Here is a 27896-nt window from a genome sequence, read left to right on the forward strand (position 1 = left end):
CAAACGCCCTACCCGCTATGCTATTGCCCCAGCACCCCCTTCCTTTTTTTTTTCTTTTTTAAAGTTGACTCACGAAACAGCAAAATTATCAGAAACAATCGGAGGGAGCAGATCAGGTTGATCCAAATGAAAGAGCTTTGAATATATTTTTCATTTGTCAAGGCTTTGGTTTTTAAAATTTAATCTACACTTTTTCTTAAAAACAGCAAAATTTTAAAATCACAAATAGTTCTGCTACTTTCACAAAGTTTTCCTCTCTCTTAGAGATGTGTGCAGGTAATGTGATGGGTTATTTGGCTCTTGTTGGGTTTTGGGTAGAGTGCCCATAAGTGGGCGCCCCAATCTCCTTTAATTCTTTGAAAAGTGTGTGTTTATGAATTTTGAGGCAGGTGATAGAAGGCAAAACATAACAGACTTGTATTGGAGATCTTTTAAGACAAGTTGAAATAGTCTTGATCAGTTTCAGAACTACCTCAAGTTTCCTGGTGACTCCCTATGTCTGGTTGCCTCCCTCTTAACGTCTATCTGCCCTCATCTCTGAATATCTTATCTAAAGAATAACAGGTGCATAAATCTTAAGAATTCAAGCCAAAAATCTGCTCCAATGTAGAACTGATCCGAAATGCTCTCCCTCAGAAGGTAGAGGAGAGTCTTTCTACATAAAAGACAAAAGCAATGGAAGGAAATTGTCTGTTGGCTGGAGCTAAAGCCCAGGTGATTTTTTTGTGGCTGGTTGTCCTTAGTTTCAGTTTCAAAATGAGGCATTTGCAAGGTTTTACCCATGTGTTTGCTGCCAAGTTGTTGAGACTGCCCAGGTATTAGAGTTACCTCACTGTCACTGTCACTGTCCTCCTGTTGTTCATCGATTTGCTCAAGCGGGCCCAGTAACATTGTGAGACTTGTTACTGTGTTTGGCATATCAAATGCATCATAGGTAGCTTGCCAGGCTTTGCCACGCGGGTGAGATACTCTCGGTAGCTTGCCGGGCTCTTCAAGAGGGGCGGAGGAATCGAACTCGGGTCAGTCATGTTGGCTGCGTGCAAGGCAACCGCCCTAACCCGCTGTGCTATCGCTCCAGCCGAGGGTTACCTCAATCTAATGTAAACACAAAGGGCAAGATGTAAGGCAAGGCTTAATGTTTTCTTAGAGGTAAGTAGTATTTAGTAATATAGTGAGTAGTTTCCCACTGAGTATATGTATTTGTATTTGGGCTGGAGCGATAGCACAGCAGTAGGGCATTTGCCTTGCACGCAGCCAACATGGCCGACCCGAGTTCGATTCCTCCGCCCCTCTCGGAGAGCCCTGCAAGCTAACGAGAGTATCTCGCCCGCACCGCAGAGCCTGGCAAGCTCCCCGTGACGTATTCGATATGCCAAACACAGTAACAACAAAGTCTCCAATGGAGACGTTACTGGGCCCGCTCGAGCAAATCGAAGATCAACGGGAGGGCCTTTACTTACTTACTTACTTGTGTGTGTATTGTGAATATATATATACACATATATCACAATACACATATCTTTGTGAGTTAATATTAATTTGTGAATATATATATATATATATGCATTAGCACTGCACTGTAGCACTGTCCTCCCGTTGTTCATCAATTTGTTCAAGCGGGCCCGGTAACGGCTCCATTTTGAGACTTGTTGTTACTGTGTTTGGCATATTGAATACCTCACGGTTAGCTTGCCAGGCTTTGCCGTGCGGACGAGATATTCTCGGTAGCTTGCTGGGCTCTCCAAGATGGGCAGAGGAATCGGACCCAGCTCGGCCAGGCCGACCGAGTGCTAGGCAAACGCCCTACCTGCTGTGCTATCGCTCCAGCCCATAGTATATATGCATTAGTAAATATAAATATACACATACTATATTTTGTTTGTCCAGTTGTCAATTGATGGACACTTGAGCTATTTCCATATCTTGGCGGTTATATACAGCACTGCAATATAGGTCTACATATTTCTTGTAAAATGAGGTGTTTTTTTGTTGTTGTTCTTCTTGTTGGGTTTTGGGTCACAACAGAAAGTGCTTAGGGCTTACTCCTGGCTCTGCACTGAGGAATTACTCCTGGTGGGCTCAGGAGAACATATGGGTGCCAGGGATCAAACTTGTGGCGGACTCATGGAAGGCAAATGCCTACTTGTTATACTCTTGCTCCTCTCTTGTAATAAATGTTTTTGTGTTTTTTGAATAGATGCATAGGAGAGGAATTGCTGGATTGTGTGATAGATATATATTCACATATCTTTGGATAGACTCTTCACTATAAAAGTACAATGAAAATATTTGTGAGTTAATATTAATTTGTGAATTAAAATTAACATTTGCTAGAAATAGCAGAAATACCCCCCCAATAGAAAAAGTTAATTATTAATGGAATTGGGCTGGAGCGAGAGCACAGCAGATAGGGCGTTTGCCTTGCACACAGCCGACCTGGGTTCGATTCCTCCGTCCCTGTCGGAGAGCCTGGCAAACTATCCAGAGTATCCAGCCCACATGGCAAAACCTGGCAAGCTACCCATGACATATTCGATATGCCAAAAACAGTAACAAGAAGTCTCACAATGGAAACATTACTGGTGCCTACTCAAGCAAATCGATGAACAATGGGAGGACAGTGCTACCGTGCTATTAATGGAATTGTTAAACTTTGTTTTCAAGGAAACCTCAGTAGCACTTGGTAGTGTTTTTAATATGTTATTGCAAACCAAAGCAAGTTTACAAAGCACATAATGGTTAATTAAATGGTTGTTTTCATGACTATGCTTTTAGGAAATGGACACTACAAACATAGAGAAAATGGGAATAAATGCACAAAATGCTGATATTATTTATTGTCTGCTGGACTAATTTTATTTAATATATGTAGGGTATTTTATGTCTTTTATAAATTGTTTGCCATCAATATTTGAAGGGAAGGGGTCGGGTCTCCAGGGCTTCATCCAACAATGCTTGCAGAACCATATGGTACTGGAATCATATGTGAGTTGGCCACATGTAAGGCATGAATTCTTTTTTTTTTATTAGTGAAACACTATGAGGTACAGTTGTAGACTTCCAAATTTTTGTGCTTGGGTTTCAATTATACAATGTTTGAGTACCCATCCCTTCACCAGAGCCCATTTTCCACCACCACTGATCCCAGTATCCCTCCCACCCCTCATCCCCCCCCCATCCCACCCTGCCTCCGTGGCAGGACATTCCCTTTTGTTCTCTCTCTCCTTTTGGGTGCTGTGGTTTGCAAAAGAGGCATTGAGTGGCAATCATGTTCAGTCTATAGTCTACTTTCAGCATGCATCTCCCATCCTGGGAGGATCTTCCCAATACCCTTTATTTGGTGCTCCCTTCTCTATCTGAGCTGCGAGACATGAAACTTAATCCTCGTACTGTCTCTCTGGCTCCCACAGTTCATTCATTCATTCATCATTCATCATCCTGTTATTCGTCGATTGCCTCGAGCAGGCCCCAGTAACGTCTCTTTCATCCTAGCCCTGAGATTATATTGAAGGCTCTTTAGGAGAATGAGACCCATCATTGTTACTGTTATTTGGCATATTTGGTACACCACGGGGAGTTTCCCAGACTCTGCCCTGTGGGCAGGCTATATTCGATAGCCTGCAAGTTTGTCCAGAGTAGGAATGAGATAATAAGATATCATAAAAAGATGTCCTGATAAGATGTCGCGTGGCCGCAAATGCGGCCGCGCGGTTCCAGGAGCTGGATTTTATAGTCTCTGAGTCTTGGCCGTTGATGAGATTACACGGCGCCAGGGGGCCAGGTGGTGGGTATGACCCCCGCCTACTGGAATTTGGAGGATCTGGGTGGAGGATGCTCGACTCCAATTTGAGTAGGCTTGGAGATCTTGGCCCTGGAACCCGTGTGGCTTTGTCCCTCTGCCAGTACCTTCATGTGTGCGGAGAGTGGTCCGCTCCCACAGTTAAGGAAAAATATTTGAAAAACAACGCCAAGTACCAAAAATCAAGATGTCATCTCTATATCCAGCTGTTTTCCACATCTTTTCTCTGAGCTGAGGGTTATTTATCACCCCAGTGACTCCCTTGTCACTTGCCTTCTGTGCCTATTTAAAGACTCAACATCCTGTTTTCTTTCCTACGCACATGCCTTTTTTTTTTACTTATTTTTCTCAGTTAGGTTGAACACTCACGAAGAGGCATGTGATGATGGGTATGAAACCAGATAGGGTACATGCCAGGTATGTGTGCCTTAACGTCTGTAATATCTCATGGCCCTAGATGATACACTTTACTTTCTTGTGACTCCTTTTTAGCTGTCAGTTTTAGGAGAACTTGTAAAATCAACCTTCTGGTTATAACTTGGGCTGTTTGTAAAACTGTGAATTACTGATAATTATCTTGGCTTCTCCCTCTCCGTTTCCCCATTACAGTTCCTCCTGGGCAATTAACTGCAAACATGTGGTGCGTGCCACCTGCCTGGGAAACCAGAACTGTGTGTCTCTTCAAAAAGGTGAAAAAATTACTATTGAAGAACTTCTGGTGTGTGACGATGTTCCCTTCCTTTAAGGGACAGTCATTTTTATTAGGTGAACCTCAGAGCATCAGTGTCTCAGGGACTGAAGGTTGAACTAAAAACTTCAAATCGACTGCAAAGTTTTCTGTAGATGAGGAACCTTGCTTTCTGCTACATGTGGATCTATTCACATAATCAGAATGAGGATTTTTTTAATTTAACAAACTTGTGTAAATCCTAATTGCATGACAATTCAGCTTCATAAAGAACATTGTTAAATTGCACATGTAAGGGGTCCAGGAAGCTGACTCAAAGTACTGATGCTCACGATATGAATGCAAGAGCCCTAGGTTAGATCCCAACAATTGCATGGTCCTCCAGCTTCACTGGGAACTATCACAGGCACCATGCCAGAAGGTAATTCTTGAGCACCACCCAGTATTGCTCCCAAACAAAATCAAGCAAAACGGATATTTAACAAAATTCTGTTTATTTCCATATCATATTGACTACATCTTTGACTCAGTTTTCTCTAAAGTCATGCCTATATTCTTCTCTAAGGCACTTTGCTTAGTAGTGTATTCTTGTTATAAAATCCTTCTTGGGCAACATGCATCATTGATCTATCAGCAATACATATCTATAAAACATTTATCCCATGTTGTGATAGTAAACCTCAATCCCTTAGCCCACAAATGGGGAGGAAAAAGAGTCACAAATACAAAATTATAGAAGCAGTAACAGTCAAGCACATTGTGGCTAACATCTATTCACTTTAAAATAGCATAGTATTTGATCTGAGAAGAGCTTTAAAATATTTCTGATCAGAAGAAAAGGGTAAAAGGGGGAACTAAGTATGGAACATAATAAAGGCAGCAAACAGGGCAGCCCTGAAGAATTGTCTCTGCTTCTAGCTGTACGAGGTAAGTAAAACTATCACTCCATAGTTAAGAGTCCTCTGTTTCCTGTTCAAATTGCAATTGAAAATAAATTAAGGGCTCAATAGCTCTGAGGAATTAATTACAGAATAATTTCCAGATAGGCATCTCCTAAGTACATCTTAAATATGATACGAATCGGGTAAATACATATCGTAATTCTTTCTTGAATTAAAATATGCCAACGTGAGACACTGTCCACGGGTACTATTTTCAGAACTTAGCCCAATTTTGTACATATCATTTGGTGGTAATTTAACCATTTCAAAATAATGTGGGGGAAGGAATAAGCCAAAGTCAAGTGGTTTAGCTGTTTTGTAAATATTGATCACCCCATAGTAACCAAAAAAAGTCTTTTTACGTCAGAAATGAAGAGATTTTCTTGTATGACATGTTAGTACATGTAAAATTTATTAGGGTAATTTCTAAGTTGAAAGTTAGGTGTCATTAGGTGATTACATCTATACCATATGAACCTGAGCTCACCTCAGCTGATTATTCCGTAGGCTCAAATCAACAAAGATTGCCTGCAATCTCAGCAACACAATGGAAATGAGTCAATCCAATGATGTCAGATCTCATCAATTCATGTCTGGACTTCGAGAAAATTCTATTTCAAAAATTAAAAGTTATTAGAGTAAGGATTTAATTTCAGAAGTATTCTTACTTAAAAGTAGAGGAGTAAGAGTCATTCATTTGTGGGAACTGAAGAAAATGCCTATCTTTTATGCATGAATATTGATCCACTGAATCAAATTATCTTTCCTAGTCTAGGCTTTACAAATGCTTTTGCTACCTAGCTACTGGTAAGGGCTCCTATTTTTCCATGGCCTCATCATAATCACTGCATCCTATTCTCTGAAATGTTAAAGATAACAATGGAGTTCAAACCCCAGGGACACCTGATGGCTGCTATTAAGTTAGAGATAGAACAGCCAAAGTGCTTTTGCAAATGATTTCTCTGATGGGAACTATTATTTCCAATCTGCACTGAAAAGTAAATTCTCTTTTAAGTACCCAGGGAAGAATGATAAAGGTGCTAAACATATTTCTCAAAATCTTCCCAAAAACTGTTTGGTAATTTATTCTTTGGAGCCCCTGAGCCGTCATGGTAGCATGGTTAGCAATGCAAAAATAACATTAAAATAAAATATATTTAATTCAGTATGCAGAACCCTCGACTCCAATTTCTCTTAGATCATAGCAACACCAATACAGCTATAAGTCTTCTCAAAGTGGAGTTGGTTTATTTCTCAGTTCATTTGGTTTCAAAGAGCAGGAAACCAGCAAAGGTGGAGAAACGCTGGTGGTCCCCATGAAGAGCGCCATTGCCCATTCTTAGCCAAACTTCATCCCCTTTGGCCAGCTTCAGGACTGCGTGGTTGCTGGATGTGTCTGATTTCCCCTTTGTTTCATAGCTGTAAAATGAAAAAACAAAAGTATCGATTACTTAGTGTTCCTGTGGACAGTCAATTACTTACCAAATTTCTCCTCCCCTTCTCCCAAAATTTCATGCATTTAAGCATAGACTCATGAAAGCTCTCAAAAAGGCTTATCAGGACAAAAGGCATGCCCACTTCTAGGGTTGAGAGTATAACTTGTTCGATCCTTAATGCTCCTTTCTTATTAAGACTGTCTGGAGTGACAGTAGCAGTGACCAGAATGGGAACTATGTGAAACAAAGTCTGAAAAGACACATACAAGAGAATTCTCACTCTCTGACATCAACCCGAGTTCTGCAAAGTTCTATGAGAAGAAATGGAATTTCTACTGTGCTCAAGCTACTACATTGAGTCAGTGGTAGAGCAGTTTTTTCTTCTCTAATTCAGAATTGGGAATTGAAAGAGAGTACTGCCATGGCCAATTAAAATATGTTGCCTTGACAGGAGGAGAAGCAGAGAGTAGTGAAGAAGAAAGGATTGTGGTTTTGAAAGCTGGAGAGGAAATGCCTGTTCTGCTGTGAAAAGACATTTTAGGAAAAGTGATCAACCTTGAAAGACCCAATACAGTAAGACCCAAGCCTACCTGTACAGTAAGAAAGGAAGAAACCAGAATAGGACTTTTAGAAACATACCTATTGAAAAGATGAGCTCAGAAATCATTTTTATTGATGGTTATGCTGCCTTCATCAACCTGTATCCTCAAAAACCAGAAAGAGTAACCCCTTCTAACTTGCACATAATACCCATCACTTTCTGCTGACCTTTGTTCTCCACTATCTAGGGAAAATGTGCCAGGCTGTTTTCACTGGGGGCGCCTCAGAGGGGGGTGGGTGAGAGCCCACCCCGCCCCAAGGGACCCAGCCCTGGCAGCTGACCTCCACTACTCAACCTCCGCCATGTTCCAGGTCACTTCCCGGATGCTCAGGCCAAGCCTCACACAGGAGTGAAGCCCCACGGAACCCAGGTAATGCGGAACTCTGTGACCTTAGACTCTGGGCTTAATGGAACCCAGAGCAGAGATCCTCTGCCTGCTCCCCCCAGTCTCCGGGCGACCCAGGGATCACATTCATAAGCCATCTCCTGCCGGCACCAGATAATCTCCTCATCAGCCACCCTCCAGAACTCATGGCTGCTTCTCCCTGAAGGGAGCATAAAAGGAGGCCCCCTTAACCATGCCACCAGACTCCACCCCAGGCTATTTACACTTGGGATGCCCCAGAGGGGGGGCAGGTGAGAGCCCTCCCTGCCCCAAGGGACCAGCCCTGGCAGGCGACCTCCACTACCCAACTGCCGCCATGCTCCAGGCCACTTTCCACATGCTCAGGCCGAGCCTCACGTATGAGTGAACATATTCCTGGACATATCATAAGACACTCCCTACCCATTTTCCGTAACTACCACACCATATCTGATGGGGTTCAGACAGTAGGCAACAAATTGTAGAGGGATATATATATATATATATGTATATATATATATATATATATATATATATCTGGCACTAGCAGGCCATCATTAACTGAAGAAGTCTATAATGAGTTCTTACTGCATGTTGTTTTGTATACATTCGGCATGCTCAAAGGAACAAAGTCAAATGACATTCGGCCAAGAACTAAATCATCAGCTACATAAACCTGTTGGACTCTTCAAGTTCCTGTTCTTTCTGATACATATATATCTGGGAGCCCGGCAAGCTATCGAGAGTATCCCGCCTGCATGCCAGAACCTGGCAAGCTACCTGTGGCGTATTCGATATGCCAAAAACAATAACAATAATGTGTATCATTCCCCTGACCCCGGAAGAGCCTCCAATATGGCAGTGTTGGGAAAGACAAGTAAGGAGAAGCTGCTAAAATCTCAGGGCTTGGACGAATGGAGATGTTACTGGCACCGCTCGAGTAAATCAATGAACAGTGGGATGACAGTGACAGTGACAGTAATCTAGGAACTGACCAGGAAACAGTTCAGATGTGTCCAGCCACTATGTTCTGGATCTCTTTATTTCAATAGCTCTATCAGCCAGTTTTGTTTTTTGTTTTGTTTTGTTTTGATTTTTTTTGCCTTACAAGTTCATTCTTCTCTTGGAGATCTAGCTTAATAATTCTCATGCCACCAAACATAACAAGGAAAAAAACATCAACCTCTTAACCCCTGAAGATTATTTACTTCCCTTTTAATTAGGGGGAAGGTGTTGGTTTATTTATTTATTAATTAGTCTCACTTTCTCTTCCAAGCTTATATCAGAGCATATGAGATAATTCTTTTTAGAAATTTTCCTGCCCTGTCCACACCCTGCCCCCTCCGCACTCCCCAAGGTCTAGGATCAGGTTTCTAGGATAACTGAAAGCAGCACAACCAGTCTGGGGGAGATCCACTTTGGATTAACCTGTAACCTGTAACCTACAGGTACAGTGAAGAAGGTCATCAATAGGATTGACTAATCACTACGGAATTGACAGAAGAAAAGGCAGGGGAAGGACAGTTAAGAAACGTACATAAATGACAAGTAACTGAATGTGTAGCTTAAGGTTCATCAATCTGCTAATGCTCAGGTTTATCTGATTCTCTTATTCCCTGATAGCTACTATATTCTGGCCACCCACAGCTGCTGTAGGAGCTCGCTCAGTGAGAATGCAGTCCATGGCTGATTCTGTTGATTTCGATACCAGTTCCTGGCCCTGGCCACCCTTTGATAAGAAAGAAGGTCACTCACCTGTACATGCTGAAGACAGTATTGCCATTGTGCATGAGGTACACATATACTTCCTCAACATCCTCATGCTTCATCATGCTGAAGGTGAAGAAATATACACCTGAAGGAGGCAAACATTTATACACATTTGCACATATGTTGAGAACTGGAGATTTCATTCTGGAGTGGGGCTTCCTGATCAGTGCTCAGGAGGCCTGGGAGCACTTTCCCAGGGTTCCTAACCAATCAGGTCAGAGGTTCAACATAAAGGCCCCAGGCATCAAACCCCAGTAGTTTCAAGAAAAGTATTTACTACTGGACCCTCTCCCTGCCCCTCCTCTTGTCCTTCATTTACATAACAGTACCCTTATAGCACAGCGGGTAGGGCGGCTGCCTTGCACGCAGCCAACATGGCCGACCCGAGTTCGATTCCTCCGCCCCTCTCGGAGAGCCCGGCAAGCTACCGAGAGTATTCGATATGCCAGACACAGTAACAACAAAGTCTCCAATGGAGACGTTACTGGGCCCGCTCGAGCAAATCGATGATCAACGGGAGGGCCTTTACTTTACTTTACTTTACCCTTATGGGCACTCACCTTCAGACTGCTTTTAATTTTAGCAAATATCTCCACTAAGTGGTCAGAAAAATCCAAAATTAGAGAGATGACAAAAAAAAAACCTCCCCAACTCCAAATGATCTTGAGTTTGATCATTTGGTAAAAATAAATAAATCAGAGTCACCTAATTCTTAATGAAATTCTCTAGAGTAATACTTTTCTTTTCTTTTTAATTTTTATTAGTGAAACACCATGAGGTACAGTTGTAGACTTACAAATTTTTGTGCTTGGGTTTCAGTTATACAATGATCCAGTACCGATCCCTCCACCAGTGCCCATTCTCCATCATTTACATTTTTTTAAAATTTTTGTTAGTGAAACACCATGAGGCACAGTAGTAGATTTACAAAATTTTTGTGCTCCCAGAGAATGCTCCAGGCCCCAGACAGAGCCGATATCTAGAGTAATACTTTTCAACAGGGGCTGTACAGCCCCTCAGGATATACAAGTGGTCCACAGGTGAAAATTGCATACATGGGGCCACACCAAGAAACAAGGAGGCTGCAGGAAGAAATGATAAGTGAAAAAAAGTGAAAAACAGAAGTGACACCCTCCCCCCACAAAAAAAAATCACTGAGGAAAGTGTTGAGGAATACTACTCTAGAACATACACCTTCTGATTTCTCAACACAAGGCCAGGAGGATTGCTCCATAGCTGGAAGCCTGCCTCATGAGCAAAGGGGAGAAGGCAGCTGGAATAGAGAAGGGGTCACTAAGAAAAAGATGGCTGGAGGAATCAGGCAGGATGGGAGATGTGTGTCAAAAGTAGATGATGGACCAAACATGATGACCTCTCAGTGACTGTATTGTAAACCATAATGCCCCAAAGTAGAAAGTATGGAGAATATTGTCTGCCATGGAGGCAGGGGGAGGGTGGTGAAGGGGAGTATATGGGGAGATTGGTGGTGGGGAATGTGCACTGGTGGAGGGATGGGTGTTTGATCATTGTGTGATTGTAACCCAAACATGAAAACTTGTAACTTACTCATGGTGATTCAATAAAATTTAAAAAAAAATTGTCTCCAGCCCACCTTAGTACAGCAACAAGGGGAAAAAAACCACACACACACACACACACACACACACACACACACACACACATATATATATATATATAAACTTTTCTGGGCAAAAGAAGTCTTACTCCACATAGTAAAAGGACATGATGCGTACTAAGAAAATATGACCCTAAGTGATCACTACTTAACTAGAAAGTGTTGTATTTTGAAACAAAAGAAACAATGCTTTGGAAAGGCAAGCAAATAAGTAGAGTTCATTTATAAGAGAAAATACTCAAACATATTTTAGTGTTTTCCAAGCCACGTGCCAGAAGATGGAGCAATGAAAACAAAACTCAAGCCAAGGTTACTACAGAGTTTATAACATAGAGAGTCTTGCAATCCACAGCAGTGCTCAGGACTTCTGCCAGGCTCTGCACTCAGGGATAGCTCTGCACTCGGTGCTCAGCCCTCTATGGGGTACTGGGGAGCCAACCCAGTCATTTGCACACAAGGCCAGTGTCTCTCTGGCTACACTGTTAGTTTACACACAAACAAGAAAGGCAGAGTTAGGATATTGGATAAGTTAGGTTTGTGTCAAAAAGGAGGAAAGGAAAGCATATTTGTATATATACACTGACTGACTTTAACCTACATAAATATACTACCTACACAGTTTTTAAATAAAAAAATAGACTCAGACACTCCTTGGCTTGGTAGTAAAAAGAAGGCAATTATAAGATACAAATTGTAAGGGCTATAATTTAAGGTCTTTTAAATTAAGGATTATGACATAAAGTTTGTAGAGGTAACTATGCCCTTTGGAGACGTATTTCATTCAATTAGAATCAGAGTTGATAACTACAAGAATTTTTTCCTTGTTTTTATTTTTACTTCTTTTTAGAGTTAATAATTTTAGTCGTCATGGAAATCATCTTAAAAAACATTTGTGTCGTTATAGTCCAGTCCAGGGTCACCTGCATCCCATCTCTATGTGCGTGATTCCTTTCTTCTACTTGGCAAGTTTTTCTCCCAGATTTTCTCCTGGGTCCCTGCATGTAAAGCCCTTTGAACCATCACTCACCACAAGCCCCTCATATTTTCTAACTAAATGGTTTCACTACACACACACACACACACACACACACACACACACACACCCTTATGCTTTTCAGATTCTAATTCATTGTCTTTGAAATCTAACTGTAATCTATAAAGAAGTTGATCGTTTTAACCAGAATGCAAGAGTTCTTAAATCCCTTCCTGTCTTTATTATCTCCTTTTTTTTATCTTCTTCCTCCCTTCCTTCCTCAGTCCCTCCCTCCCTCCCTTCTTTGCTGCCTGCTACATTGACTGTTCCAGTGACTTCTTTATCTTTACAACTCACCTGATACTGGGGCCCCAAATCTACCAGTCATGACATCAAAGAAATTCCCGATGTTGGTCTCAACACTGCTGAAGATAATCCCACTGTTCTGATTGCTGAAATGCGTTGCCAGAGAAGCCATGAATGCAATCTAAGAAAAGAGGTAACTAATAAGCAATTTATCTTTAGGAAATAAGGTTTTTATATAAGTCTGTCTCGATAGCACAGTGGTAGGGCGTTCGCCTTACAAGCGGCCAACATGGCCGACCCGAGTTCGATTCCTCCGCCCCTCTCGGAGAGCCCGGCAAGCTACCGAGAGTATTCGATATGCCAGACACAGTAACAACAAAGTCTCCAAAGGAGACGTTACTGGGCCCGCTCGAGCAAATCCACGATCAACGGGAGGGCCTTTACCTTTTACCTTATATAAGTCTGTCAAATTATTTATAATAACAAGATTAGAACTCAAATATTAATCTATGGCCATTCATTGTGATTTCTAACAATTTAATGCGATACAGTCATTAAAATTATAATAAACAGCAATGGTGATAAACCTGTGTTTCAGGAAACATTAGAATTTAAAATGATTTGGGGAGTTATTTGGGAGGGGATAGAGAGGAAGAAGAGACACCAAGACAGTGGTGGAGGGTCTTTGGAATTTTGATAGAGAGGGACTGTAGCCGTGTTTACCATAAGCATAAATGAAAATACTATTGTAGTTATATTACCTCAATTACAATTTTAATAAATTAAATAATAGAGAAAATGCTTCTTTGAAATATTAAATTTCTATAGCCAAGTAAAACTGGAAAAAATTGACCGAAAGCTTCCATGAATAGCTGTTTAATGCACACTGACATATTAAAAGAAGTGAGAAATCTTACAGCCAAATAAGCTTCGAATTTTGTTAAAACTGTGCTTTTTCGCCTCCACCACACTGCTGCCCCAAGACACCTGTGATGTTGTTTCAGGTTCTGGTTCAAAGCTCCTCACATTTCCTCAGTACTTAGAACCAGCAAGGTGGGGGTTGTTAAGTAAGAGAGGTGAATTTTGGCAAGTCCTTAAATTTGGAAACTGGTTTTCCAAGGACTCAGGAACCTTTAGTGGGCAGGAACTTTCAGTGACCCTCCTCTGACTTCTGTGGTCTGGGTGCTGAGTACAAGCATCTTTGGACAATGATTTAATCAATCACTGCAATCACTGCTATGTTACTTCCATAGCATAATGAAGCTTCCATTGTGTTAGCATTGGCAGCAAGAGAAGCAAGTCACCCTCCTTCATGATCTTAAGACCAATCCTTTAAACATGTGAAAAAATTCTCCCTGGGGATTGCATTGTGATTTTAAGATGAAATAGTGAATGTTGCAAGTTTAGGGTATTTTCCAGTAAGCCAGCCATCCTATGACTACCCTGCCTTGGCATGTGTTCGCCATTACCTTTGGAGTTAGCATTGCAGGTGTCAAAGATGTTAAACTGTCAAGATGTGTTTTACCTGGCCAACAGCATGTTTTTCTCTTTCATAACATTTTATACTGGCACATGAATCCTGGATTGCTAAAATTACTTAATAGGATTTAATGAATAGTTACAAAACGTCTGAGAGTAATATCCAGAAACTAAGAGTTTACATTTTAAAAACTTAAGGCCCAGCAAAATTACAGAATTTATTCCTACTTGAACATTTGCTCCAGTTGATTTATATTCTAGATTTTATGTTCTTATATTATAGTATGCTCTCTATTTCATTTTGATTACTATTTTATTATCATTTAAACTTACATTTTCATAATTTAGATAATTTTTATAATCTACATAAATTTTTATAATTTACATAAATTTTACAGTTACTGAGAGCATGAATTTTGAAATTGATTTAAAAAGAGAAAGACTATATAAGTGGCACTTAAGATTGTACTAAAATATCTCACTTGTAGCCTCAAGATTTAAAAACTTGAGGGGCTGGAACGATAGCACAGTGGGTAGGGCATTTGCCTTGCACACCGCCGACCCAGGTTCAATTCCCAGTATCCCATATTGTCCCCCGAGCACTGCCAGGAGTAATTCCTGAGTGCAGAGCCAGGAGTAACCCCCGAGCATCGCTGGGTGTGACCCAAAAAAGAAGAAAAAGAAGGTTTAAAAAAAGATTAAAAAACTTGAAGCTAAAATGAATATGGTCTTCTCTAACTATATTTGAGTGGATGAGTAAAAACAATATTTCTATTGATCAAGAATATATTGTTTAAAAAACATATCCACTACGTCTCTTTTTAGAAAACAGTTTTTTTTTTGGGGGGGGTCACACCTGAAAGTACTCAGGTCACTACTGGCTCTGCACTTAGGGATTAATCACTCCTGGCGGTGCTCGGGCGACCATATGAGATGCTAGGGCTCAAACCCTGGTAAGCCGCGTGCAAGGCAAACACCCTACCCGCTGTACTATGGCTCTGGTCCAGCATTTTTTTGTTTACACATTTTAACAAGTAATAACAAAAATGGGTAAAATATTTTAAGGTCCTTAGATATTCTGTTCCTATATCCAAAAGTTGGGCTGGAGCGATAGCACAGTGGTAGGGCGTTTGCCTTGCACGCGGCTGGCTCAGTCGAGCTGGTTTCGATTCCTCCGTGATTCCTCCGCTCCTCTCAGACAGCCCGGCAAGCTTACCGAAAGTATCTCACCCGCACAGCAAAGCCTGGCAAGCTACCTGTAAAGTATTTGATATGCCAAACACAATGACAACGAGTCTCACAATGGAGACGTTACTGGGCCCGCTCGAGCAAATTGATGAACAACGGGAGGACAGTGCTACATCCAAAAGTTAATGCCTTCAGGTTGCCAAGACCGTTTCCATTTTGCACATCTTCTCTTTGGGAATGAGGGATTAGATTATATTTGGGGTTACCTTGTATTTGGTCCTACGAGGGTTATTGAATTCCACCCTTCATACATTTCTCTTCTCCCTAAGAATGGTTTCAAAGCACTCTAAACAGCACAGTCCTTGGGGAAGTGCGTAAATTCATTTCAGCCTACAGCAGTGAGAGTCTGAAGTGGTTATCAGGCCTCTTGACTCCTGCTCTGCTGGTCAGACCCATTTGAAGGCACTTGGAGAGGTAGAGGGTGAGTTACCTGCAGTTCCGGCGGAACCCCTGGGTAGCCCTTCTCTCCTTTGGGGCCGTGCTGCCCCCGTTCCCCTCGTGGGCCCAGGTCACCTTTGTCTCCTTTCTCACCTTTGGCCCCTTCATGGCCAGTGGCTCCATTATTTCCGTTGTTTCCATGATTTCCTTAAACAAGCAGAGATCATCAAATGAGAGGTCCTTATCACTCATACTTATTTTTAAAAAATACAAATATGGTCCCTTTCTTCAAAATATATCTTAACTCAATTGTAAAAGACCATTTGAAACAACTCCGAATGCCCTAGAACCATCTGAAACAAATCTAAATTCTCAAGATGGGGCACTTTAAATGGATCCTTCTCAAAAGGGACATTGAAAACTGTTCAAGGGGCCAGAGGGATAGCACAGCGGGTAGGGTGTCTGCCTTGCATGAGGCCAACCCAGATTTGATTCCCAGCATCCCATATGGTCCCCTGAGCACTGCCAGGAGTAATTCCTGAGTGCAGAGTCAGGAGTAACCCCTGAACATTGCCAGGTGTGACCCAAAAAGAAAAAGTAAAAAAAAAACAAAAAACTATTTGATAGTCTTATACTCTTTTTTTTTCTCTCTCTCCCCTTCTCATCTTCTCATTTCTCACCTCTGCCTTAGATGATATTAAGGTTCCAAAGCCTAGTTTTCTGACAAAGCAAGATTTGATGACTATCAATGTATAATTTAAAATAGCAAAAAATCAGAAACCATGTAAATATCTACCAATACAGAAAGTGATAAATTTTTAAAAGGGCCTACCTATCCTCATAAGTGATGTATTAATCACACAAAAAGAAATGCTGATGAAAAAACCTAATTTTTGTTTTTCTGCCACACGCAGTGGTGTTCAGGACCTACTCCTGGCTCTGTGCTGGAAAATCACTCTGGGTGGGCTTAGAGGTGGGATGCCAGAAATTAAACTCAGATCTGCCACATTCAAGGCAAGGACCCTACCCATCGTTTTATTGCTCTGGCCCTCATATTTTTATATTTAAAAAGGTGGTGAATCAATAGGGAAGCATTTTATTGGGAGATACAATAATACGTAAATATCCAAAATTTAGAGCAAATTACATTAAAAATAATTATGATTTTTTGGGACTGATAAGACTGATTTTTATATCATTCTATAAATTAATACTTTTCCATCTTGAAAGTTTTTACAAAATACATGCATCATTTTTTAAATTAATTTTTATTAGTGAAACACCATGAGGTACAGTTGTAGATTTACAAATTTTTGTGCTTGGGTTTCGATTGATCAAGTACCCATCCCTCCACCAGTGTCCATTTTCCACCACCATGGATCCCAGTATCCCTCCCACCCCCACCCCACCCCCATCCCACCCCCATCCCACCCTGCCTCTGTGGCAGGGCATTCCCTTTTGTTCTCTCTCTCTTTTTGGGTGTTGTGGTCTGCAAAAGAGGCATTGAGTGGCAATCATGTTCGGTCCATAGTCTACTTTCAACATGCATCTCCCATGCATCATTTTTTTAACTGAGAAAAAAGTAAAATCACTGGTAAAAATATAACAATTTTGAAAGCACACTTAGATAATAATTCAGCTCCTCTCTGCCACTAAAACAATTTTTAAACCTCTTCTCTTAGTTCTGTATTTGTGAGATTTAAAAGCCTTTGATGCATTTTGTATCCTAGCTTTGGTCAGATATCAGAACATATCTACTGTCCTTCTCGGTGAATAAACTTTGACTGTGTTTACAGGTTTAGTGCTAACAGCTAACTTGTTTCTAATGGGAAACACTTAACATCACAGCCTACCCTGTCTCATCAAAGTTTAGGCTTCCAAGGATTGTAGAGCCAGCCTGTCTGTAGAACCAGCCCTATCCCTAATCAATACCTGTTGTCCACTACCCTTATCGTCGAGGATATTTTCCAAGTGAGTAAGCAGAGTTTTAAATCTAATAATGTGTTTTCTCATTTTTGATTAGTGTTTATGTGAGAAGCCAATCAAAAGAGTCAAATAAATTTTACCTCTTTTGACACATGCTCACATCAGTGGATGTAAGTCAGAAACAACAACCTTTACAGGACTCTGAATAAAGGTCTGAATTAATTGGGATTAATTAGGATTAATCTGGAAAGGAAAGAGTCGCATACCCTAGATAAATTTAGAAGCCCTAAGAGAGGAGAAACGTGAGCTGTCCTTTCCTTGGCTGATACTGGGTACCATCAGGTTCCCAGAAGTCCGTATCTGGGGCATACTCACAGTACAGATGGCGGAATAGTGGTGATCTGCAGGGGCAGTGGAAGCCAACAGTACTCCCCTTGCCAGCACTTGGTGCTGTGGTCCAAAAATATTCCCATGAGTTCAAGAGCATTAATAAAGTCAACAAAAGCGACTGGGCACCAAGGGGCACTGAGGTGAGGGGAAGAACAGCTTAGCCTGACCTAGAATCAGGGAGAAGCAAGAGTAAAGAGTGGCGCCCTGGAGACAGCGTTCATCTAGACTGGTAAGTGTGATACTCCAACCCGTCATCCCTTTAGGAGCTCCCTGGAAACTGGGAATAATGTGTTATAAAGATCAGGCTTAGCAGAAATGCTGAAATAGAAGCATGTCCTGACTGCCCTTGGCACTAACTCTGCCACCAGCAGAATTCTGTAAGCAGTCTAGATTACTAATACTCTCAGAGCTTAGACTGTTCTCCCTAACTTGGTAAACCCAGTCACCTACCCAGTTTTCTTGAATTTTCCATGTATTTCCTTGAAGTTGTATACCAGAGAGCCCCAGTTATTTAGGTATAGCTTGATTCCTATACTGGCACTGTCTTCAGTGATGTTGGCAACAGCCCTTCTCTCTCATCCTTACCTGGAATGCCAGGGGGTCCAGGAGGTCCAGGGGGCCCTTGGTATCCTCGGAAGCTATAGTCTCCATGGCAACACTTGCTGCAGTCTGGGGGCATCCCCCCAGTTTGTGGAGACTGTAGGAAAATATAAAGAGAAACTTCAGAGAAAGGTACCTGCAAGTGAAATGGATTTGTGAGCTTCCTCTGGTCCTGAGCCTAAGGTATTATTTAATACTGCACAACTCAGAACAACATTTTAAAAGATGGGGGGGTGTCAATGGCATAGAAATCAGAGATGAACTGATGAGCTAAAGGAAGAAGAAGCAAGAGTGACTAGACGACACACGATTTGGAAAGAAGGGTGAGCAGGGGTGGGAGATTGGGGAGATAGTTCTGGAATGCACTTTCTGCTGTTATTTCAACAGAAAAGGATGACATTTCCTTTGAAACAGACATGAGGGTTTTCCTAACCAATTTCAATGGTTTCAAATTTTTTACTGTTTGCTTAGTTTGGTGTCTATTCAGCTTAAATTGACAGGGGGGAAAAGGTGCCAGAAGCATTAAAAATCAGAAATTAAAGTATATATAGAAATCACTTTTACATTATGTGGCCCAATTCTGTATTTATTTCTGCCTATTTTTTTGGAAAGTGTCAAAAGTAGTTCAGGACAGCTGTTTTTCGGTTGAACTATTTAGTAGAAATTTTGTCTTTTTGTCTGTATGTGAATACTGTAAATTTTTCAGTCATATAGCAAGAAGTTCCAGCTTCAATTATAGTTATTAAGCATTTCTATATTTGCACTATTGAGTTGAGTATTTAGAAATCCTAGATTTAATGCCAGAGATTTAGGTCAGTGAGTGAGCACATACTTTGACTGCAGGAGATCTGGTTTCAATCCCAGATTCCCACCACTGTATGTTTCCCCAAGCTCTGTCCAAGTGACTCCTGATCACCCGGCCAGGAGTGGCCCCTGAGCAATGCCAGTGGTCAAAATAGAAAAGAAAAAAAAAGGATTTCTTAGATTGCAATGCTAGCTTGTCAAATACTCAGAATACACCTAAGTAACCCTGTAAAATTAAGATGATATTCATTTATCTCATAGTTTTATCATTGTCTACAACTTGAAACAATTTATTATTATTATTATTATTATTTACTTTTCTCTAACATGACTTTATTCTCCTCCATTGCCAATACGAGTTTGAAGTGGAACTTTTGAATCGACCAGAGACAAAAGCTCATATTGTCAAGGGAAAAAAAAAATACATCTGTGTTTTTATTTTTATTTTTTTTAGTTTGATCTCATTTGCTTTATTTTATTTTTTTAATTTTTACTAGTGAAACACCAGGAGGTACAGTTGTAGACTTACAAATTTTTGTGCTTGGGTTTCAGTTATACAATGATTGAGTACCCATCCCTCCACCAATGCCCATTCCCCACCTCCAGTGCTCCCGGAATCCCTCCCACCCTCTCACCCTCCCATCCCACCCCACCCCTGTGGCAGGGCATTCCCTTTTGTTCTCTCTCTCCTTTTGGGTTTTGTGGTTTTCAAAAGAGGCATTGAGTGGCAATCATGTTCGGTCAATAGTCTACTTACATCTTAAAACAATTTAAACTCCCTCTTAGTAAGTTTTCAACGTGATGTTCTGTGTGATAGTCCACTTCAAAATTTAAGGTTGGCTCATTATTTGAATCAAAATTTTATGAATATTTAATATATTCAAAGATGACACTGATCTGAATATTTATTTATTCAGAAGTAAATTTCTAAACTTTATTCTCACTGGCAAGGAGCTAGATCTTTGTGCCAGTTGGTTGGAAGAGGAGTTAGAGTTAACCTTGCTGGACCGGAGATGTAGCTCCCTGGCCTTGGATATGTGAGGCCCCGAGTTCAATCTCTGGCACTACATGGCATCCAAAGAACTACTGACTATGAACCTGATGCCCTCAAGCACTGCTGCACAAATTTTACCCCTGCACATCGCCAAGTGTGACCCCCCCCAAAAAAAAAAACCCTATACAGTCACTAGCATTAAATGGAGTCATACCGTTTACAGAAATTTGGGCAGAATTGGAGGGTACCAAACTAAGCAAAATAAGCCAGAGATAGGATAGCTACTGAATAATCTCATTTCTCTGTGGCATATAGAGAAATAAATTAAAGATATGAAAAATATTAATTAATAATAAGGCTTTAACACTGAAATAAAGACCTGAGAGTACCAGGTTGAGAAAGAGGTAATGATAATATGATGAGGTGTATCAGAAAAAACACAGGGACCTAGAGGTGAAGGATCTGGAGCACAGTGGTGGTGGTAAAACCCTAAATCAAATTCTAGTATGCACCAAAACCCTAATTTGTCAATCATTAAGTTGGGGATGAGGAAGACTGGACCAGAGGCAACTTCAGGACAGTGGGGAGGGTCATGGGTTTGACTGGCAATGGTGAGCACTAATTTTGTACGTGAATACTATAAACTTAAACACTAGTGTAACCTAAATTACCTTTCCATTTTAAATAATATTTTTTATTATTATTATTATTATTCCAGCCCAATGGAGACGTTACTGGGCCCGCTCGAGCAAATCGACGATCAACGGGAGGGCCTTTACCTTATTATTATTATTATTGGGCTGGAGCAATAGCATAGCGGGTAAGGCGTTTGCCTTGCATGCAGCCAACCCAGGTTCGATTCCTCCGCCCCTCTTGGAGAACCTGGCAAGCTACTGAGAGTATCCCACCCACACAGCAAAGCCTGGCAAGCTACCCGTGATGTATTCGATATGCCAAAAACCATAACAAGAAGTCTCACAATGGAGATGTAACTGGTGCCCACTTGAGCAAATCAATGAACAACGGGAGGTCAGTGACAGTGATTATTATTATTATTGTTATTATTATTATTGCCTGTTGGGCCATACACAGTGATGCTCAGACTAACTCCTGGCTCTGCACTCAGGAATTGTTCGGAGCACCACACAGGATACATGGGATGCTGAGGATAGAACCTGGGTAGGTTGCATGCAAGACAAGCACCCTATCTGCAATACTATCTCTTCAACCCCAATATGCCTTATTATGTTATAATGATAACAAAGTGGCAAGTAGAAAACTACTTGTGGAAACTCTGACAAATTATAATAAATTAATGATATTTTTGTTTGGGGATCACACTTGATGGCGTTCAGGATTTACTCCCAGCTCTGAGCTCAGAGGTTGCTCTTGGAGATGCTGGGAGACCATGAGATGCCAGGACTAAGCGTGGCCTCCTAAGAGCAAAACATAGGTTCAGCTTACTGACCATCTCTCCAGGCCCCTTCAGTGGGAGTAATTTTTGAAAACAGCAGAAAAGGCAAGTGTGGTGTAGAGAGAGAGAGGGAAAGAGGATTTAGAAGGGGAGACAGAATTCAACTTTTCCTCAATATTCAAATGTTATCCAATATTAAATATTCAATATTCAAATGTTATCTAATATTCAAATGTTATCCAATATTAAAATTGTTATCCAATATTTTGGCTGGAGCAATAGCACAGCGGGTAGGGCGTTTGCCTTGCATGCAGCCAACATGGCCAACCCAAGTTCAATTTCTCCGCCCCTCTCGAGAGCCTGGCAAGCTACAGAGAGTATCTTGCTCACACAGCAAAGCCTGGCAAGCTACCTGTGACGTATTCGATATGCCAAACACAGTAACAAGTCTCACAATGTTACTGGGCCCGCTCAAGCAAATCGATGAACAACAGGAGGACAGTGACAGTGACAGTGATCCAATATTCAAATGTTATCCAATATTAAAATCAATGAGATAAAGTTAAATAAAGAATTTAACTTTATCTTTTTAAAAAAGAATTCAAGTTTTGTCTATCACTAGAAATTCAAAACTTTTAGAATTAGACTTTTCTTTTTTTCATAATAATGGGTGTGAACTTTTCCCTCACTCTCTCATTCCTTTTCCTGCAGGTTTCTACATTGCTATTTAGGGAAAATACAGAACAGAAACTGTTGTCCAAGAACCTCCTGCAATAGTGCAGAGTCCAAATCTTGAGTGGGCAGGAGCTAGGATTGGGAGCTAACTCCTAGCCCAGGCTTCAGGCCCTGGGACCTAATGCAGAAAAGGGCTGGAAGTCTATGAAAAGATTTTGTCAAACTGGTCATGGGACAAAAAATAATCAAATCAACCAAAGCAATTGGTCTGAGACACTTGAAAAATGGAAGGTACCACTGCACGACTCCACATTCTGATGTTAAGACGCAATCTGAGAAATATTCCTTAATTTCCTGGTATGATTTTGCTGATGGAAAATGCAGCTTCTTAAACCCCAAGATGTCTTAGAGCTTTGCCAATAATGGATTTTAGAGACACATGGAAAATCCTGAAGTAGGATGGATGGAAAATCCTGAAGCAAGAATAGATTTGAAACACCAGAATGCTGCAGATGTGGGGAAGACAAATGTATTGGAATCAGAGCTCCATCCCAGCTCAGAAGTCCCTTCCCACAGACATCATTTTTCTTGTCTATTACATTAGGGCTGGAGCGATAGCACAGCGGTAGGGCGTTTGCCTTGCACGCAGCCAACATGGCCGACCCGAGTTCGATTCCTCCGCCCCTCTCGGAAAGCCCGGCAAGCTACCGAGAGTATCTCGCCCGCACAGCAGAGCCTGGCAAGCTCCCCGTGATGTATTCGATATGCCAAACACAGTAACAACAAAGTCTCCAATGGAGACGTTACTGGGCCCGCTCAAGCAAATCGATGATCAACGGGAGGGCCTTTTACATTAGTGAATTGGCAGAATGGTCGTGAGTCTTTGTTCTCTTCTCAGATACAATGGGAGATGCTAAACAATTCCCACAGCCTCATTAAACAATGATTGAGAACATTTTGTTTTTAAAGACTGGTACCTGGACATAAGAAATCAGCTTCAGAAGATGGGGTTGCTTGGTTCCAGAGCTAACTAGGTCCAGGGTGCAGGTCTTTGGCACTAAGAGAGCATGAGGATGGCACTTCTTCCAGTGCAGGAGAGTTTTTAGTCACTAGTAGGCAGCCCCCTCCTAAAACTCCTCCTGAGAATGTTCCATCCTCTGGTCTCATCTATGTGAAGTTCAGTCGATGGACTATGCCTCACGAAGCATGTGTTGGACACGTCATGCTCATTGGTGTTTTCCTACCTAAGGAGTGGTTATGGACTTGGCAGTTACTCTGTAGCACCTTCTAGAGCTTATCAACCTCACTCTGAAGTTCATCAACCTATGGTGTCAAATTTGTACCCTATAGAGTGCAGATGGGCAGCCCAGGATGAGAACGTTCAGTCCACTTCATAGTAGGAAGCTGAGAGGCAGCTCCTCAGAATTGAGCTCACCTATTACTGGCAAGGGACTCTAGAAAAGACCATGCAGAGTGCAGGCTTTAACTTAAGGAAAAAGGAGACAGGGTAGAAGAAATGGACCCAGGAGGAGATGGTGGGGTTGGGAGAAAAGAATGGTGATGCCCTGCAGAGAAGAAAGAGCCAGTAATGGAGAACAAGGGTCAGCTAGCTCGGCCTGAAGCCCACAGACTCCAGTGTCAGCCTTGTGCCAGACTCAGCCTTCAAGAATACACATCCAATGACCTTGAGGCTGTGCTAGTAACAGGTACAAGCAAACAAACAAACCAATTGTGTTCTGGCAAAGTAAGGTCTAGGCTTCCTCACTGGTCAGTGGCCAGCTACAGTCTGATCACTTTATGCTCAGGGACTTCCAGGGCTTCCCTCAAGTCTCTTTTGATTTTAAAATTCTACTCCTTCCATGGCAGAGGAAGAAGTAATTTTTATCTCATCTTTCCAAGGTCTAATATGATGGTTACCACCACTCACTCCCCCCACCTCCACCCAGTCGGTGGTCTCCTGTGCAATGATGTGGCTTATCATATGGTGGTCAAACACTTCTCCATTCACTCATTTATTCTGCTACAAAGCTGTTCAGAGGATAAAGTATGTGCCTATTTATCCTAATCCTAAAGCATAGCACAGTGAAAGCAAGGGAAGTGATCAAGTGAGGAAAAGGAAAAATTTGAAAAAGAGAGATGGAGTAAGTGGAGAAGTAGGCCATCCTGAATTCAACTGATGTTCTGGAGGTTTTCCATACAAGTCTTCTGGGGGTGTAAAAGTTGTACTGAAAATCTGCTGAATATTATTATTAAATATCCTCATTTAGTTTTAAAACTGCTGTTGGGAATTTGCTTGAAAACTCCTTTGTTTGAAAGGAGTTTTTTTTTGGTCTTCCTTTTTTCCCTTTCTTTCTGGTCATCTGATTCGGTCATCTGTTTTGATCATGCTAGATGCCTAGAGAAGGTGACATGTAAAAAGAAATGCAATTGGATTTCAAAGACCTGATGGGTATTTGCTGCCATGAAATAATCAGTGACAGGTTACACTTGCCATCTGTTCCTGTCTCAGGGGGTTCCTGCAGCCAAAGCCCAGAAGAATTTAACAAAGACCCCTTAGAATGAAATGGGAAGCTCAGCTCAAAGCTTGGACAGAAGTGAAAACATTTTCACTGCAAAGGAAGGCACAGATTAGCAGCCATCATCCAGCAGCTTAATGATTATCAGATGAAAGGAAAAAACTCCAAAAATTCCTTTTAGATAATAGAAGAGCTAGAGTGATAGCACAGTGGTAGGGCGTTTGCCTTGCACGCAGCCAGCCCAGCAGAGCCGGGTTTGATTCCTCCGCCCTCTCGGAGACCCTGGCAAGCTACTGAGAGTATCTCGCCTGCACGGCAAAGCCTGGCAAGCTCCCCGTGACGTATTCGATATGCCAAACACAGTAACAACAAGTCTCACAGTGGAGATGTTACTGGTGCCCGCTCAAGCAAATCGATGAACAATGGGAGGACCATGACCGTGAGAAAATAGAAGGGGGTCTTTAGAAGTTATCACTTCTACAGCTCCTTAAAGGAGCAAGTTTTCCTAATACAGGAAAATTGGGCAAAAGCATTGTGTGACTGAGTTAGAAGTAACATGTAAAGTCCAAGGACACTGCTGATTCTGTGGTCAAAGGTAGATAGAGCAAGTCTCAATCTGAAAATGGGCAATTTCTATTTCAGCTATTTGACTTTTGCAGGATCAATTTAGTACATAGATGCAGTCAGTTCATACTGTAAGACCCATTTGTTCGGACTCTATGAACAAATGTGCGGTAGGAATAGCTCAGTGGGCTGAAAAAAGCTCATGCTTTGCAAGCAAGAGGTCCAGATTCCATCCCCAGTACCAAGTTGGGAATTGCGCCCCCTGCCGGCCCTGAGTACCATCAAGCGTGATCCCAAAGCAAAACAAAACAAGATAATGATCTTAGAATTAAAAGCAGCTTCACAACTCATTTCAGCATGCTCAGTATTTGGAAAATAAGTACAAATCTGCCTTCCTGCTCCTAAAAGTTATTTTTCAATTAAACTAAGTTTCATCAATTTCCATTTCACCCCCCTGAAAACTTAACCCACTGCCAGGCTTCCATCTGAGTTTAAGGTGTGCCCTTATTCACTGTGCTTATATCCTAACATATAAACCATGTCTTTCCCATGACTGTCAGTTCTGGAATCACACAAGGAGGTTTGCATTTTAAATATGATTTGGGATGGGGGGGCAGGGGGTGCAGGGAGTAGTTTTCATTCTGATTCTTGTTATAAGACAGGCTTCACAACCTAACATGCTATATAAAATAGATCCACAAGACTGGCATGAGAGGTCAGAGGAAACTCACAAATCAAAGTGAAAAGTTCAGAGGGCGGCTTTTCCTCTGAGAGGAATTCACAAAGTCCAAGTGCTTTTACAGACAACTTGCAGATGATTATCTAGAATGGTTTCATCTTTCCACAGAGGTCAGCATGGGCCGAGCAGGAGGAAGCCAAGTTTCAAAATAGCCCTTGTAGACTGCCCCAGTCCCCCTCCCATGGGGTGACACGACAGTCTGCTTTATCCCAATACATCCATGCCCTCCCTGCTAACTTTCTAGCACAGGCCTGGCACCCCTGGTGCATCAGAGCAACCCAGAAAGAGAACCCACAAACAATTCAACACACTTCTCAAAAGCATCGATTCTAAGACCCTTAGCTGGAAAAGAAAGAAAGAAAGAAAGAAAGAAAGAAAGAAAGAAAGGAAGGAAGGAAGGAAGGAAGGAAGGAAGGAAGGAAGGAAGAAAGAAAGAAAGAGGAGAGAAAGAAAAAGAAGAGAAAGAGGGAGGGAAGGAGGGAGGGAAAGGAGGGAAGGAGGAAAGGAAGGAAGGAAGCAAGGAAGGAAGAAGGGAAGGAGGGAGGGAGGGAGGGACGGAGGGAGGGTAAGGAAAGAAAGAAAGAAAGAAAGAAAGAAAGAAAGAAAGAAAGAAAGAAAGAAAGAAAGAGGAGAGAAAGAGGGAGGGAAGGAGGGAGGGAAAGGTGGAAAGAGAAAAGGAAGGAAGGGAGGAAAGAAAGAAAGAAAGAAAGAAAGAAAGAAAGAAAGAAAGAGGAGAGAAAGAGGGAGGGAAGGAGGGAGGGAAAGGTGGAAAGAGAAAAGGAAGGAAGGAAGGAAGGAAGGAAGGAAGGAAAGAAAGAAAGAAAGAAAGAAAGAAAGAAAGAAAGAAAAGAAGGGAAAAAAGCAAACAAGAAAGGTAAAACACAACTCATGAAGCTTTACAGTAATCCTTAGAAGAGAAGGCGGAGTACCTGGCCCCAGAATGGGGTGATCTGGGCTAGGTCATCTACCTCGGGGTGCGGTAGCTCATCTGGTCTCAGGGATTTTAGGTCTGTAGAAGTGTTATTATCCACAGTCCCACTTTTAGGAGGGCTCCGCTCTCTCACTTTCTCCCTCCTGGTGCCGCTACGGCCAGTCTGGTGGTGACTTTGCACTATCCTGGCCACCACGTTATTAGCTCTTCCGCTCACCTCCATGTATTCATCTTGACACAGGCAAAATGGGAGGAAAAGCAAAGCCAGCAGGTGCCAACAGCCGAGCTGCGTCCCCAGCATGATTCTCCACAGAGCCACCCCAAGGGTCCAGCTGAAGCGGGCCGGGGCCGCAGGCGCCGTGGTCTCCTCGGGCAAGTGCCAGGGCGGGAGGTGCGAGCTGCCAGCGGCCAGGCGGTTTTATACTTAGGGGGTGTGTAATAAATAAGGCTGCGGCACGCCAGAGGGAACGAGGTCCTCCTCCCGGGAAGATCCGCCCCCATTCATCCCTTTCCCACACCGCGGGCAAATCCCAGCCCGGGTGCGCCTCTTCCAGTTGGTGGGGTTCATAAATGTCACACCTTGGCACGCTTGGGGGCTTCAAGGGTGAAGAAAACACACACAAGCCGCTGGAAACAAGAAAGCATGTGTCCGGGGGTGGGCTTTTGTGATTAGACACGGAACGGCTGTTCATTCGCGGGCTCAGATGCCTTTTGGAAAAACCTC

At 42.0% G+C, this 27896-nt stretch overlaps 1 protein-coding gene across 2 annotated transcripts; it reads right to left on the reverse strand.

Annotated features, from left to right (window-relative positions):
• Window positions 1–6582: 6582 nt before the first annotated feature.
• C1QTNF3 (C1q and TNF related 3) lies at window positions 6583–27547 on the reverse strand. 2 transcript variants are annotated; one of them, XM_056112208.1, is made up of 6 exons: window positions 27390–27547; window positions 18521–18632; window positions 15672–15826; window positions 12566–12695; window positions 9585–9684; window positions 6583–6847 (listed from the first exon to the last, which is right to left on the reverse strand). In XM_056112208.1, the coding sequence occupies exons 1-6, from the start codon at window positions 27471–27473 to the stop codon at window positions 6688–6690; spliced, it is 741 nt and encodes a 246-aa protein (XP_055968183.1). In that variant the 5' UTR covers window positions 27474–27547; the 3' UTR covers window positions 6583–6687. The 2 variants fall into 2 exon arrangements, with proteins under 2 accessions (XP_055968183.1, XP_055968182.1); XM_056112207.1 differs by having other exon boundaries at window positions 27171–27547.
• Between the last annotated feature and the right edge of the window lie 349 nt (window positions 27548–27896).

This window comes from Sorex fumeus, unplaced genomic scaffold, assembly GCF_029834395.1.
Source record: "Sorex fumeus unplaced genomic scaffold, SorFum_2.1 ptg000015l, whole genome shotgun sequence".
Classification (NCBI taxonomy): Eukaryota; Metazoa; Chordata; class Mammalia; order Eulipotyphla; family Soricidae; genus Sorex; species Sorex fumeus.

Excerpts from the sequence above, each read along its gene's own strand:
- C1QTNF3 (XM_056112207.1), bottom strand. The coding sequence starts at position 27,473 with ATGCTGGGGACGCAGCTCGGCTGTTGGCACCTGCTGGCTTTGCTTTTC. Across the intron at positions 15,827-18,520 it reads TGGACCCCCTGGCATTCCAG|GAAATCATGGAAACAACGGA; the intron begins GTAAGGATGAGA and ends TGCTTGTTTAAG. Across the intron at positions 9,685-12,565 it reads ATTTGGGGCCCCAGTATCAG|GTGTATATTTCTTCACCTTC; the intron begins GTGAGTTGTAAA and ends TGCCTCCTTCAG.